At 34.9% G+C, this 15,066-nt stretch overlaps 3 protein-coding genes across 3 annotated transcripts; 1 reads left to right on the forward strand and 2 right to left on the reverse strand.

Moving 5' to 3' along the window:
* Nucleotides 1–712: 712 nt before the first annotated feature.
* Nucleotides 713–3,082, reverse strand: LOC129248081 (probable 26S proteasome non-ATPase regulatory subunit 3). The gene is made up of 2 exons (XM_054887515.1): nucleotides 2,816–3,082; nucleotides 713–2,757 (listed from the first exon to the last, which is right to left on the reverse strand). Exons 1-2 carry the CDS (start codon nucleotides 2,977–2,979, stop codon nucleotides 1,440–1,442), a joined length of 1,482 nt encoding a protein of 493 aa, XP_054743490.1. The 5' UTR covers nucleotides 2,980–3,082; the 3' UTR covers nucleotides 713–1,439.
* A 1,346-nt stretch (nucleotides 3,083–4,428) lies between these two features.
* On the forward strand, nucleotides 4,429–6,862 carry LOC129248009 (FAD-dependent oxidoreductase domain-containing protein 1). The gene is made up of 3 exons (XM_054887408.1): nucleotides 4,429–4,921; nucleotides 5,036–5,339; nucleotides 5,405–6,862. Exons 1-3 carry the CDS (start codon nucleotides 4,559–4,561, stop codon nucleotides 6,235–6,237), a joined length of 1,500 nt encoding a protein of 499 aa, XP_054743383.1. The 5' UTR covers nucleotides 4,429–4,558; the 3' UTR covers nucleotides 6,238–6,862.
* LOC129248010 (calcium load-activated calcium channel) lies at nucleotides 6,773–8,439 on the reverse strand. Its single transcript, XM_054887409.1, has 4 exons — nucleotides 8,295–8,439; nucleotides 8,157–8,234; nucleotides 7,172–7,346; nucleotides 6,773–7,115 (listed from the first exon to the last, which is right to left on the reverse strand). The coding sequence occupies exons 1-4, from the start codon at nucleotides 8,353–8,355 to the stop codon at nucleotides 6,878–6,880; spliced, it is 552 nt and encodes a 183-aa protein (XP_054743384.1). The 5' UTR covers nucleotides 8,356–8,439; the 3' UTR covers nucleotides 6,773–6,877.
* Between the last annotated feature and the right edge of the window lie 6,627 nt (nucleotides 8,440–15,066).

A 15,066-nucleotide genomic window follows, 5' to 3' on the forward strand; every position in this document is an offset into this window, starting at 1 on the left:
CACCGATGTTAGTGAATATTGTATTAGAGCCTTCTCAGCAGGGCAGCAAGTCGACTGCATTTACACGGATTTTTCCAAAGCTTTCGACAGAGTCTCTCACAACATTTTACTACATAAATTATCTTCACTAGGGTTTCATTTTGTTTTCTTGCAATGGTTGAAATCCTATTTTTGCGGAAGGCGTTGTTCGGTCCTTTGAAACTCTGATTGACTGCTCTGGAGTGTCTCATTAGATGTAAGTTTGTAATTGAATATGTATATATTTTCATTATTCCTTAGTTTTAGTAGTCAGCCGGAAATTATGTGCAGTTTATGTGCACTACGGCATAAAAAACACATAACTAAAAGGTGACGCAATATTAATCATCCTATTTTGTTTTTGAATAAATTGTTTACTAAATAAAATAAAAAGTAATTTGGAGTATTTTAACCTTTACACGCACCATTGCTTTTCGGTGCCAAGTGCCAAATATGATTGACGTACGACCCCCTTTGCCAAAATTATAAATCTTCCGATAGGGAAATAAATTTTGCGCCACCTTGTATTTAGCTGTCAGTCAAATTCGTTATCACAATGGACCCATTGTGACGGATAATACCAAAAGCAAGAGCAACGTAAACTTAACAATCCGTTTTCGTTTTGGACGCACAAGAGTTCTGCTCAAAATTGCATTGTTCGATTTACAATAAAAGTAGCGCGACACATTGGAAGTTTTCCCTTTTTGTTTTTTTATTAATTTTTGCTTTTATAAAAATACAGTTTGTACCACAACAAAAACCATGACTCAAACTTTGTACAAAATTGAGCATAGGTATTTTCAAACTCTTTATTTAATCAGATTTTTTAGAAAAACTTCGAATATGCAGTTTCACAGTCCATGGAATTTGGAATAACAAAGTGCAAATTTGGTGTGGCTCATAAAAAAATTTCATGCATTCGCCATATGCAAGAAATGTATAAGACCGTTAACAAAAATTTATAAAAATCAACGTGAATTTTAAGCACTTCAAACTGGCGCAATATTATACCAAAATTGAGTGGGCTATAAAACTACACACCAAGAATTTTACTAAAAATTGTTACTAATAGCTTAAAATGTTGATGAATTTTTTCAAATTTTTTATAAAGTTTCAAGCATATATGGTTTCTTTTATAGTATGAACTACACACATTTTTGCAAAAAAGGAATAAAACAAATAAAAACTTGTAATAGTCTGGCTGCTATTATTTTGAATTTTTGTGCTCGACATGCCTCACTTAGTACCTACTAGGCATACCTCACGTAAATACCATATATAGAAAGTGGTGAACAAAATTTTTTAATAGACTTCTTACATAAAAACTTTTATTGAAATACGATTTTTATTAAAGTTATATGTATTTATGTTTGTATTAAATAACTCTGATGGTTAACTTTTTAATATCGTTCAAAAAACATTTAAAACCCATCTTCGTCATCCTCTGCCATTTCTTTAGCCAATTCTAAATCTTGCTGTTCACGCTCCCGACGCTCTTCAGCACTTTCAAGATCCTTACCATAGGATTTCGGAGGATAACGCATCGCTTTTACACTTTGATTGTGCAAATCAAGACAAAATGTAATACGTTCATGAAATGCCAATTGAGGTTCGCGTGTGCTGTATATATCAGTACTTTCTTTGCTCCGCATATAATTATGTTCGGGATCAAGCGTAGCTTCAATAACTCCATCCCGTATTGCTTTAGATACAATAAATTCTGCATCTTCAGCTGAATCTAACATTAGACGTTTCGCAATATCATTTGGAGATATACGGGAATAGGAAAGTCCAATAGAACGTATCGCTGTTTTTATAACATTATGTCTAAGACGAATTATAAGAGTGTACGTGTGATCTTGCTGAAATTTCGGTCCATAGTTCTCTACTACTTCTCCAAATCTCTTTAGATTACCCAAACGCACAGCTTGAGTAAGTTGGAAATATGGAGCAAGTGACTTTCGGAGCGCCGCTTGTCTAAAAATTTGTCGCTCAGGTATATTTCCTAATAGCAACTCAACAACTATAATTAATTTTTGTACGGTTTGTCTAAATCCAACGGCTGCATTTTGCGGAGCTTTTCGTAACGCCTGTACCAAATGTTTATGTGCATCGCTGTATTCCAACTTTGCTGCTTTTATGCGTCCCAAATAATACAAAAATCTTGCCCACTCGTTGTTACTTGCAGAAACCGGGAATACCGATTTCTTTACCAGCTTATCAGCTTGATCGTAAAGTGAATAGTGCAAGTAATTTCGAAGCAAGCAATTGATAAGAACGGCTTGCCCTTCGAAGTCATTTCTCAGAGTAGCTGTACGTAGGCGAGCATGTAGAAATCCTCTTATAGTTTCAAGGCAATTATTAAGTTCATTTACACGAGAATAGTAAAAATATGATTTTGCTCCGATCAAATCTAATGTGCGACGATTTTGCGCTGCAATTTTTTTCATAAGGGACTCGGAACAGATAACTGCACGCTTAATATCTCCCTCATCGATTAATTTCACTAGCAACAGCAAATAAAAATATGCATCTACCTCAGCAATTGGAAGCTTTGAAGCGGACCGGCTTCGTGGGACCTCAGTTTCTATAACCCCTACTGGGGTATTTGGTATCAGACTAAGAGTAGCTTCACGTTCAGCACCGGCTGGATATATAGATTGAATAAGGTTACGGAAAATAACAGCACTAAGCTTTCGACGTGTGTTTGGGAGAGACCGAAGGACTCTCAAAATGAACCTAAATAAATCCAATAATATTATTTGTTTACTTTACTCAAATAAAAAAAGTTTTTTACCGAGATTCTTTTGAGGCTACGGCTCTTTCGATTTGGCGTATTTGCTCACGCACTTCTATGATAGTTGAGACGCCTTGATCTTTCTTCATATCACCAGAATTTTCCCCAGAGGGCTCAACCTCCATTTCAACATCCTGTCCTGCAGTTTCCGCGCTATTAGTCATTTTCGTTTTTCTTCCTTAGTTTATAACAAAATTCACGTCTAAAAAATGCTGAAAATTCACTGTTACCCAAAAATTGTCGAGTAATGCAAATTGTGAAACGCATTAAAATCGAAACATTCTTATGTCAATCGAATGCGGGGACGGTGCTGCCACTTTTATTTATTTTTATTATTGTATGTCTACACATCGTACGCAACAGTGCATAGAAGTTGATGGGGGCACCTTCCGAAAGCAGCAACTTTATTTTTTTCGATTTTGACAACCGGTTGATGCTTTTACTAGACAGGAAACAAAATAAATAAAACGAAGAGAAACCGCTTTTTTGTGAATAATTTTTGATGGGAAGAATTGTGATTTTTAAATTAAACCTGCAAGGGAGCGGAAATCGAGAAATCAAATCCACTTCTCATTTTCCAGAGAAGTTACAAATTCTTGCTGGACAAAATTATATCCAGTCAAATTGTTTAAGAAAAACAGCTTATTTGGCATATAGTTGCATTTTTGTCAACAAAACAACTGAGTCTGAAAAAATTTATAATTTACAAATATTTATGTAAGAATGGACGGATTGCCAAAAGTATATTTTTATTCGCGTTGCCTAGTTTATTGTAATCATATAAATAACATGCCCACCAAAATACGCGAATTTATGAGAGAAGAATTTACGAGTCGTTACTTAAGCTGAGATAAAAGAAATTTGATATGCAATCGTGGCAATCAACTGGCAAGTTTTTGCAAATTTTTAGAATTTTCTGTATTAATTTTCAATATTCTTCGTGGCGAGAACAATACAATTAAATTAAGCAATCAAGAAGAAGTAGTCGTTCGCACGACAGTCGGTTCTACGTTACCGGAACGACTCGGATTTATATCCGGCCAAGAACAGTCGCTTCAGCAACATTCCCCATATATGTATGGGGAAGGTTTATGCTGCTACAACAAAGGTCCTTCTTCGTATTTATAGGTGATTAATGTATATGCATACGGCGGCCGCCGTAGCCGAATGGGTTGGTGCGCGACTACCATTCAGAATACACAGAGAGAACGTCGTTTCGAATCTCGGTGAAAACACCAACATTAAGAAAAACATTTTTCTAATAGTGGTCGCCACTCGGCAGGCAATGGCAAACCTCCGAGTGTATGCCATGAAAAAGCTCCTCATAAAAATATCTGCCGTTCGGAGTCGGCTTAAAACTGTAAGTCCCTCCATTTGTGGAACAACATCAAGACGCACACCACAAATACAAGGAAGAGCTCGGCCAAACCCCCAAAAAGTACGTGGCGGTGTACCAGCCATATATATATTTAAATAAAATGCATATGTGAACGTATTATAAGGTAATATTTAATACACCGTGGTGGAAATCTACTACTACAGTTGTTTTGAACAAGCTAACATTTTACAACACTATTACCTCACAGGTATTACAGCAGCTGTTTTCAATTTAGCCTAGCTTTGATATATGCTTATGACATCCTCCTTGAAGAAATCGTGTGTAAATAGTTAATAGCTAATTCTTTTTTAACAATTTCATTAAACTCAATTATTTTTTTTGCTATAACAAGTACAGAAGGTATAATGAAGGGTCTATCGCTCACACGCTTTTTAAATTCAAGAAACTGCTATCGGCCGACGCTTATAAGGTCTTTTAGCGATAATAACGATAATAGAACAGAACATCCTCATCCAATTCAGCGCACATTTAAACTTCTCCGGAACGATATGCGTAAAATCAAAAAATTCTTGACTCCCTCAATTAAACAACATGAGGAGGTTGAGGAGGAAAAAACGCATGTGGGAATTACTGATGAAAATGAGTTCCAGACACATTGTGATGTTCTAGTAATTGGGGGAAGAGGTGTTGGAGCTTCTATAGCGTACTGGTTAAAAAAAAAAGCCCGCGATGGACTAAATGTTGTTGTTATTGAACGTGACTATCCTGTAAGCATTTAATTTAAGGACATTATTAATTCATCATATTATTTTTGAAAATTTATGTTTTGGATTTGACAATTTACTTTGATAAGTTAAAATTGTAATTATTTTTTCCACCAGCTTTTAAATAACAAGGCTTGTTTAACGCTACCTGTGGGTGGCTTGCATCAGCAGTTTCTTTTGCCTGAAAATATTGAAATGGCTCTTTACGGAGCAGAGTTTATGAGGAATTCAAAAGAGAAGTTGGGCGTTGATGTAAACTTTGACCCACAAGGATTTCTTACCTTGGCTTCTGAGGAAAACGCGGAAACTCTCAAAAGAATGTCACAGATACAAAATGAATTTGGGGCTCGGACTGAAATTCTAACCCCAGAGCGTCTCAAGGTAAAATATCCCTGGCTAAACGTGGAAGATGTAGCCCTTGGTAAGTAAATACAGGTTTGTTTAGAAAAAAAATGCACTCATTTAATTGTTTATTATTATTTGAAGGGTGTCAAGGACTCGAAAGACATGGTTGGTTTGATGCAAACAATTTGTTATTTGGCTTAAGAAGTAGAGCCAGCGATTATGGTGCACATTTTATAAAAGCGGAATTAATAGATTTTGAATTTCAAAGTGACACAGATGTTGTTGTGGAAAGTGGAACCACAGTAAATACGTACCGAGCTTTGGACAAAGCAATAGTAAAAACTCCCAATGGCGATACGCGCACTATAAAATTTGCGATTTGCGTACTTGCTGCTGGATCTAATTCCGAGCAAATTGCTCGATTGGCTAAAATTGGTACAGGTCCTGGCATTTTAAAAGTTCCACTACCAATTCAACGCCGCAACTGTTGTAGTCATATTTTAAGTACTGATGCCATTAACACACCAGGTCTGGGAACCCCATGTATAGTTGATTTGAATGGTTTATATTTTCGAAGAGACGGATTAACTGGTAATTATATTGCGGGACTTACCAATTGCACAGATTCAAATAATGAAAATGTACCTGAACAAAACCATTTTGAAAACAATGTTCTGCAACATTTAATGCATAGAATGAAAACATTTAAGAAGCCACATGTCATCGAAACTTGGGAAAGTTTTTATGAATACAACGTTTTTGATGAAAATGGTATTCTCGGGCCACATTCTTATTACAACAATCTTTACATTGCGACTGGATTTTCTGCTCTCGGCCTACAGCAATCGCCTGCAGTAGGAAGAGCTATTTCTGAACTAATAATAGACGGACAGTTTCGAACAATAGATTTAACGAGGTTTGGTTTTGATAGAATCATTCTAGATCAACCGATATTCGACTATGCCTTTATGTAACTTATTCATATTTTGGAACTATGTATATATGTATCATACATACATATGTATATCATAACCATGTTTATAGTCGAAAAACGACCCAATGTTCAATGCTACTTTATGTATAATGCGTATAAAAAATTAGTACTTTTCTTTAAATATAATATATTAATTGGATACTTTGTATTATGGGAAATGTGAATAGAAAGATAGATTTTTTTTATTTAGATGCGATTCTAAGCAGCAGTAGTTCAAAAGTTGTTATAAAAATCAAGAAAATTAAATGAAATCCGATTTTGTCTAGACTCATGAAGATCTGCTTGATCATGAGGATCCGATGTTAGGATTATTAATGTTATACCCACTTACCAAGCCCTGTCTTGTTCATTTTGTTCATTAATTCTCATCGCCGTTGTTGTCTAACGGTAAACCTAAGTAGTTTACTATTCCAAAAACGTAAGACCAAAGAACAGAATACGGTCATTGGTATTGGAGGGAAGTTATTTAAAGCGGTAATAATTTTTGGATGGTATAATATCGCCCATTAGACTAGTTATTTTTAAGTCAATTACATTTAATATATTTAATAAAAATACACAATGTGATTACATTCAAATAAACACAGAGAATTCAAAGCTCCATACATACATATGTATTTTCATTTGAACTGTCCCGGAGTCGGACCAAACAATCCGCCACCCTGTTTGCTTGCTGCTCTTGAAGGTGCGAATCCCAACAACTTTTGAATATTCTGCCTTATGGACATAGTACAAAGAATGTAAAGGAAGATGAAGGAACAATCGGTATAATCATCGCCTGATAGGTTCCTATGGCTCAAACCTTGTATCCAAGAAATGGGTGTGAACGGTAATTGTGCTACCACGCGGCCATCGAATCTGTCAAAAGATGGTTTATTTACGAGCCCGTTACTTCCATTAGTTATCATACTTACATGCTATTAAACATGCTGAGAAGTGCAGTGAACGCAAAACCTGTTGCAAACATAGACTTCATTTTAACCAACGATAGGTCTCTGTTGTTGTTTTTTAATTTCTCTTCATCGCGCTCAATCTTCTTTTTCTGGGATTTATCTAGAGATTCTCCATGGATTTCCTTTCGTCTTTCTACTAATAAATACATATATGTTTTATTTACAAATGAATGTGTTCATATATAACTTTATTTCTATTAGAAACATTTCTGAGTCTTAAGTCACATCTATCATGAATAAATATAAATACCATAGCTAATTGACAAAATCACATTTGTATATTTATTTTATATTTTGGCAATTAGAAATTTTATTTAAAATCATCTGTCCTTTGAAGGTATCTTATATTGTGGGCACACTACTAATAGAAACAAATTTAGGCTTTTCAATAGTGCATACAGCAGCCTCTTATTCGTGTGCGCAATCAAAAATTTAATTCAATCTTTTTAAACTGTTTTTCTACAAAAAAATGCGAAACAGAATGTATATTTTTATGCGTGTGCTTTCGGTCCAAGATGAATAGGGAGAACATAGCATTTTAAAAGTGAAAATTGCAGTTGAATAAAGAAGAAAAGAAAGTCTAACATAGAGGTACAACTCTTCACTAAAATTCCTAAAATCCTTGAAGACTATTTTTTCTTTTTGTTTTCGAGATTGTCTTACATACATATGAAAATGTTGAAAAACTTTTTTACGAGTGTAAACTACTGCTGTTATTGGTATTGTTTTTGGAAGCAGCATAGACTATTTTTGCCGGTGAAGTGACCGTCCTTAGTCGAATTTATTTTTATATCGATGTAACCTAGCGCCAATCTAAAAAGTAACCTGTTCCGAGAAGATTCAGCGGCGCAACTACGCTCACAAAAAAATAAATAAAAACCAATTAAAAGATCAACATTTGCTAGTACTAGGGAGATATTGACACGATATAATTCATCTCACTTACATTTTTTGCTCTGTTTCTCCACTTCTCCTTTTAGCTTTTGGTACTTTTCAGTCCTATATACCAACACCCAGGTGAGACCTAAAAATCAACATGTGATAAATATAAACCAAATTGCAAATAATCATTTTAGCCGCTAACCTTCTCCCAAAAGTGCTGTACAGATTGATATAAATACAATCAAGACCGTGTCACTCCACATATTAAGCGAAATTAATAGGTTGGAATTGTTGATATAAAATAGTTAAGTAGCATGATAACTAGGTATACGAGCGATACATCGATGTATCGATGATAAAAATCTCCAATATCGAAAAAATGTCATGCATCGATATCACATCAAAGATAACATACAATTTTTGTTCACTTTTATTAGTTCCTCATGGCTTTAGCAAGCAAGGCTTCGAGCGAGGCAATTGTTTCCTTAAGGGTGGCATCCTCAAAGATAAATTGCCTATCAAATTGTTTGCAGCCTACATCATACCCACTGTATATTCTCTGCTGTATACACAATAAAGGAGGGAGCGCCTTCCGAAAACGGCTCCCTTATTTTTCGTGATTTTGACAACCGATGGTGTCCAAAAAAAGAAAGAAAAGTTATTCATTTGTTAATATGTGAACTTTAAATTAAACTAAATAATGAAAATGAAGTGCCGTGTGCTAAATTGTGAAGCCACGAATCATAACAAAACCCCCATGTGCAATATTTGTGTTTTTTTTTCCTCGGACGTCGTGTCAAAAAAGTATGTTTGTGCGTATATATGTTATTTCTTCGTGTGTTTGCCAGTTTACACATGTTACCGCTTACTCTTCCCTTTCACAAACAAGTATCTTCTGTTTCTTTTGTTTGTTTACTCGCGGCATTGACATCACGGCGAATTCGGAAGGCCCAATCTGGTATTCTATAAAAAGAGAGTATATAGAAGTGTCAATGGAAGGAACGCATAGAATTTTGAGGCGTTCTCATTTTACACACATAGTTCACCATATATATCTTTTCTATCATAAACTTACAACAAGAGACTGATTTGTTCATTTCATATTTCGTTACATCAAAAAAACAAGCATTCTAAATGCAATATTGGCTATTAGCAAATCATTCAAAAATATATATCAACTGTGTAATTGTTAAAACTTTTATTACAATACTAGCATTTCCCAGTGGGCTTCGCACCACCATACATAAAATGTTTTTTTATATCGCAAGAAATTTTTCATATTAAGTTTTCTTTATAGAACTCGTAAAATGTTTAAACAGTTGAATTAGTTGATTTTTTTCATTCAACATACTCTCTAAAGATGTCACAATAGCCTTTTCTGTACTTTTTTTAAATTTGATTGTGGTGGTCACCTATATACAGGTAAGGTGAAAGAGCCGATAAAAACTTGTAATTAAACTTTGATTCTTAAATTTCCATTTCAATTTTTTACGCTAAATAAATTATGCTAAAATAAATAAAGTTAAAAATGTTTTTCCAGTTCCTTGAATGCTCCAGTTTTTATTATATTTTCGTCCAAAATTAATATTAACATAGTACGCTTACAACCACAACAGTACAACAGAAACACTCATAAGCGGCTGTGTATTTGTTGTTGTTTTTCCCATACAGGCATTTCGTATGAGAGGAAACCATTACTCACATAAAATGTCATAACGCAGGAACGCCGGCACCAATTTCAATCAAACTTCACACAAACCACCTCCTCAAAGATAGAAAAGAACTCTAAAATTTTTGTGTCAATCGGTTCGGCGGTTCTTGAGTTATAAGATTACCAAGGAAATGTAACTTCTTTATATATATATATAGATTAAGATTAAGATTATTCAATTTCTTCAACCAAATCAAATATGAAAAACTATCCATATAAGAACGCAAAAAGAGAAAATCACTCACATGAATCCATTTTTATCCATGCACACAAACTTACACACATACATATTGTACAAATATGTGCATACAAATATGTGAACTTACATAATAAATATGCAACTGTACGCACTTGCCATAGCAAAAGTCGAGGCGTGCCTACACAGTGTTATTAAAACAGCTGATTTCTTGTTTTCCCATTTCCCTTGAATATAGAATTTCATTAAAAGGGCATAACGAGAACTGGGAACAAATAAAATTGGTCAAAAATCGCCGCCCTCACCGAATTCGGTGCTTTTATTGCAATAAGTTTTGGCCGCTAGGGTATCGATCACCATTCAGTTGTTGAAAGATGAATGAAAAATTCTGGTTGGGTGCTCTGACATTAAATAAATGAGCAACTATAAACACAAATATGCTCAACTTATTAGATACGACATAGCACTGGAGACTCTATCGTTAAAGATTAGCCGATATTCAGATAAAGAACTCGATTTACAGCAGCATCAACAAGGCATTGTCAATCAATCACTGAATTGTAGAAGATCACAATACCCTAAAATTACAGGAATTAGTATCAATTTTCAGATTGAGCTATAATCCAAGTGAATTTTAATATTGAACCAATGATATATGCTTTAAATAACAACTGACTTTTGTCTTCGCAACAATTTATAATAAGTTGGAATATGGTTCTTTTACTATTTCACAACTGAATTGTTAACTATTTGAAATCATGTTGAATATAATCACATAAATACATTCCATTGAAAACATAATAAAGATAATAATTACAACATGATATTTGTTTATTTATGTTTTACTACTTTTTCAAAATTCGCATCTGAAAATGTACTTTCCTTTTTCGTATATTATAGTCCTAAAAAATGAAAATACATTAATGAACTTACTTTTCTAAAATAAATTTATTGATTTCAGTATCTTTTACTGAAGTAGTCATTTGGAAGTATGATGATTTGAAATGAACCACATGAAGGTATTGAAATCCATTATTTTTGCGTAAATTGTTTTATGGTCGATCTTTAGCTACTGGGCGATGTTACGACTACTAAAATGCCTGTCAATTTCGATAATTTCTGTAATTTTATCGACATTTCCTTTAACATCCAAAAATGCCTGAACGGAATCGACTTAAGGGAAATTGCATGTAATTATCGGTTACAGTATCTGCACCATAAACACCATTCACAATTTGAGCGACCTGGCTTGCATTATCGCCTTTATCAAAAAAACTGTACCAAATTTTCGCTTGTTGACTTTCAACACCCTGTAATTCACAACTGAATAGAACAAACATAAAACGGCAAACGATTTTTTTAGTGCGAAATGCCACCTTGACAACGTACTCTGACGAGCATAAACTTTAAAATGTTTGATCGATACTTTACGAGATATCGGTCATACATGACTCATCTATGATATCGGTTACTACAGGCATCTACCGCGAAAATAATGGATTTCTTTTTCCCAAACTAAATGTAAAGTAAAACAATGTAAAAAATGTAGGCGTTTTCTTTGTGAAAACTTGACTCAAAAACGAACAAACGGATTGCAAAAAATCGGGGATTCTGCTATTTCCGTGGCGCCGCAATCTTATGGCGGATTCTTATAGAACTCGACCAAAGAAAACGAAATGAATGAGTAAAGTTTTTTGATATCTCGCTTAGTTTTCGAGATATTGAATAAAAATACTGTGGACTGCGTAGCCGGAGTTGGACTGATGAGGGCTATTTTTTTTGAAGCGCGGCCGAAGGCCGCCCACGCGGAAAAGGGTTCTACGCAAAAATACTGTGGATTGCGTAGCCGGAGTTGGACTGATGAGGGTTATTTTTTTGAAGCGCGAGATATCGAAAAATTTTATTCCTATATTTTGTCTTATCTCGCCGAATTCTATCGAACCTGAAGAAAAAATTATTATTATTATTATTATTTTTTATTTCATATCTCGAAAACTAAGCGAGATATCAAAAAATTTTACTCCTTCATTTCGTTTTCTTTTGTCGAGTTCTTTAAGAATCCGCCATTAAATTGCGGCGCCACGGAAACAGCAGTATTGCCAAAAAATCGAACAGTATGTTCTTTAGTTCCATTGCACGGACATGGGGTATATTTTAATCCTAAAGGTGGCGCTGGAGTTGCGTTATTCGGAAAATCTGTTTATGGTCCAAGGTGGATTTAATAAGGTGACAGCATTCACCCAGCTGAATTTTTCGCCGTAGGTATGGCTTACGTCAAAATGATATGCTTTGTTTGAATGTATTGGTATGTTTACATTCGTATGTTTACATTTGCTTGCTGATTTTGACGTGATGCTTGCACCAAACGCAACAACAAATACATGTAGGGTTTTACTTATATGTGTTTGCTGTCACCTGTAATAAATCCGCCTTGTTATGGTCCAATTTAGATGAAGTTTAAAACGTATGCTGCAGACGAGATTAGAAATACTTCTACGAAAACCGGAACCGTTAGATGGCGGTAGAGTCAAAATATTCATTAAATCGGTATTTAATATTTCTACGAAAAATTAATCCGCTGAATGGAGTTGGAGCCGAGTTCTCTATGTATATAAATTGAATTACTGCTACAAATTATTACAAAAATATGGACGATTGTATTCATATACCACCGTTTTTTTAGTATATCCGTACGTGATATGCAATATCATGATTACTGATCTTACTTTTACCAGAAGATTATGCGGGGAAGTCCAGGCAAATCGATGGAATTTAAAAACTCTGCTGAGTAATTGACGATCTCCTATTGATTCATTACTGTATCCACAGATTTGTAAAAAATCACCTGACCTGAAATTGGACCTTGAATGGATGTGTTGTGATGTCATGGATGTCTTTGTTTTTTGTTTAGCACCTTCACCCAGACATCGTGGTTTATGTAGTTTATTTCTATGTTTGGAAAAACCTTCTACAAACATCTTCGGACAACGTTATAAGCCCAGTTTTCGTATTTACACCTATTTTCCCATTTCAAACACATTTACCATTTGCATTAATTTCATCATCAGATGCTGGTTTTGGAATGACGGGAAGTATTTGACGAAAATTATTGGCCAGTAAAAGTTGGTAATCTCTACGTAGATCTTGTAAAATGCGGTTCAAAGCTTCTAAAGATTTTTTATGCTCTATCGTATTATTTCGCCATTCCACAAGTTTTTGAAATGTTGCATGTTGGGTTTTCATGCATCTGAATATTCAGTGGGAGCTTCAGAGCTGAGAGTGACGTGTAGCAGCGATTGTAGAAGATGCAAGTTCCAAAGCAATCCGGACTTGCAATCTTATTGTTGCCAAGAGAAGTAATATTATGTCAGGTGCATCGAAAAAATACACTCCTCCACTTCCATCGCCTTGAACAGACTTGACAGTGTTGTTGATGGTGGACGTTCAGAAGTTTGGATCGCATTACTTGATGTGAAATATATTCGTTTACCATTTTCGAGGTTACATTATTTCGTTCTTCGTATTTGTAACGGATACACCAAAAAAGCCATGTCGCTCCCCTTAACATATTTGCATACATACGTGTATTTTGAGGATTTGACACCGATATGAGCGTTAAATGTCTCGGACAATAACAGCGAATAGTTCATGATTTAACGATTGCCAATTTCAACATCCTGGTCAGTTATTTTCAACCTAGTCGATTTTCTCGTTATGTTCAGCGGATCGACGACCATACAACGGGTGTCCATCATTACCGGTTATAGTTTCTACGACCAACGCTTTTGAATACCACTTCGAACATTTCGACTGAAATCACATCAACAACATCATTTGGTCCTAGTTTATCTACTAACTAATTAAGAATGTGGGTGTAGAAATGAACGTTTCATAAGTGATTTTATTTTTTTTTAATGCGCGTGATATCGTGTCGATCTAATGAAATGTGGCCCGGAAATAAAAGGTATTTTAGTTGGTTCAGTTGGTCAACATTGTTAACTTTAATATTCATTGCATCACATTCGCATCACAGCATTTTCTTATACAATCTAATATAGTTCAAGCGCTCGCTTTCAATCTTAACATGCATGTCGACATATTGGAGAAACAGCGCTTACAACATTTCGGCAGGTGGTTATGAAAATTCATTGCGCTTATTTTTTTTTTTTTTTGTTGATTTCGATGCCTAAAAGTTAAGACATGAATGTAATAAAGGGTTTTCCAATAACAGGTGTTATAGTTGAATGGATTGCGCTATCAAGAGATGATTAACGATTTTTTATGGCCGGAATTGGATGGTATAGATCTGGACGTTTATTTTCAACAAGACGGCGCGACGTGCCACACAAGCGAAACCATTGATATTCCACGGGAAAAGTTTCCGGACCGTGTTATCTCTCGAAGAGGTGATCATAATTGGCCACTGAGATCTTGTGATTTAACACTTTTTTTTGGGGCCACGTGAAAGAGAAGCTCTACGCCAACAGTCGAGGGTCGGTTCAAGACCTCAAAGATGGAATTCGTGAGGCTCTCGAGGACATGGGGCAGTCACTTTGCAATTCGGTTATGGAAAATTGCATGTCCTGTAAGCGTGGTTGTGGTGGTCATTTGCCTGATGTTATTTTCCACTATTAACGGCATACCTTCCTCTTTATAATGAAATAGACATCCGACCATTTATATTAAAAAATAATTTTTCTTTGAATATCAAAATAACACCTCTTAATAAAAAAAACCCTTTAGAAGATCTATTCAATGCTCTATAATAGTACTCACAAGTTGAAGAGCTCACCAGTTTTATTGCAAAATAATATTCCATCTTCGCCTAACCAATATAACATCGGCTATTGTAAGTGCATTAAATCGACGAGTGCTCTCTGGATGAAGATTTGTCTGCTCAGACGACAACCTTATAATTATCGGACGGGATTATATATAGAGCCGTCTTAAATAATCTAATCATATGTGAAACGATTTTTTTCTTGCAAGGTTTTCTCAACTTTAAATTATCTTAAACACAGAATGAAATATGCACTATCAAAAAAGTAACATCTATTCAATTTTTGC

The sequence above is a fragment of the Anastrepha obliqua genome, chromosome 5, assembly GCF_027943255.1.
Source record: "Anastrepha obliqua isolate idAnaObli1 chromosome 5, idAnaObli1_1.0, whole genome shotgun sequence".
Taxonomy (NCBI): Eukaryota; Metazoa; Arthropoda; class Insecta; order Diptera; family Tephritidae; genus Anastrepha; species Anastrepha obliqua.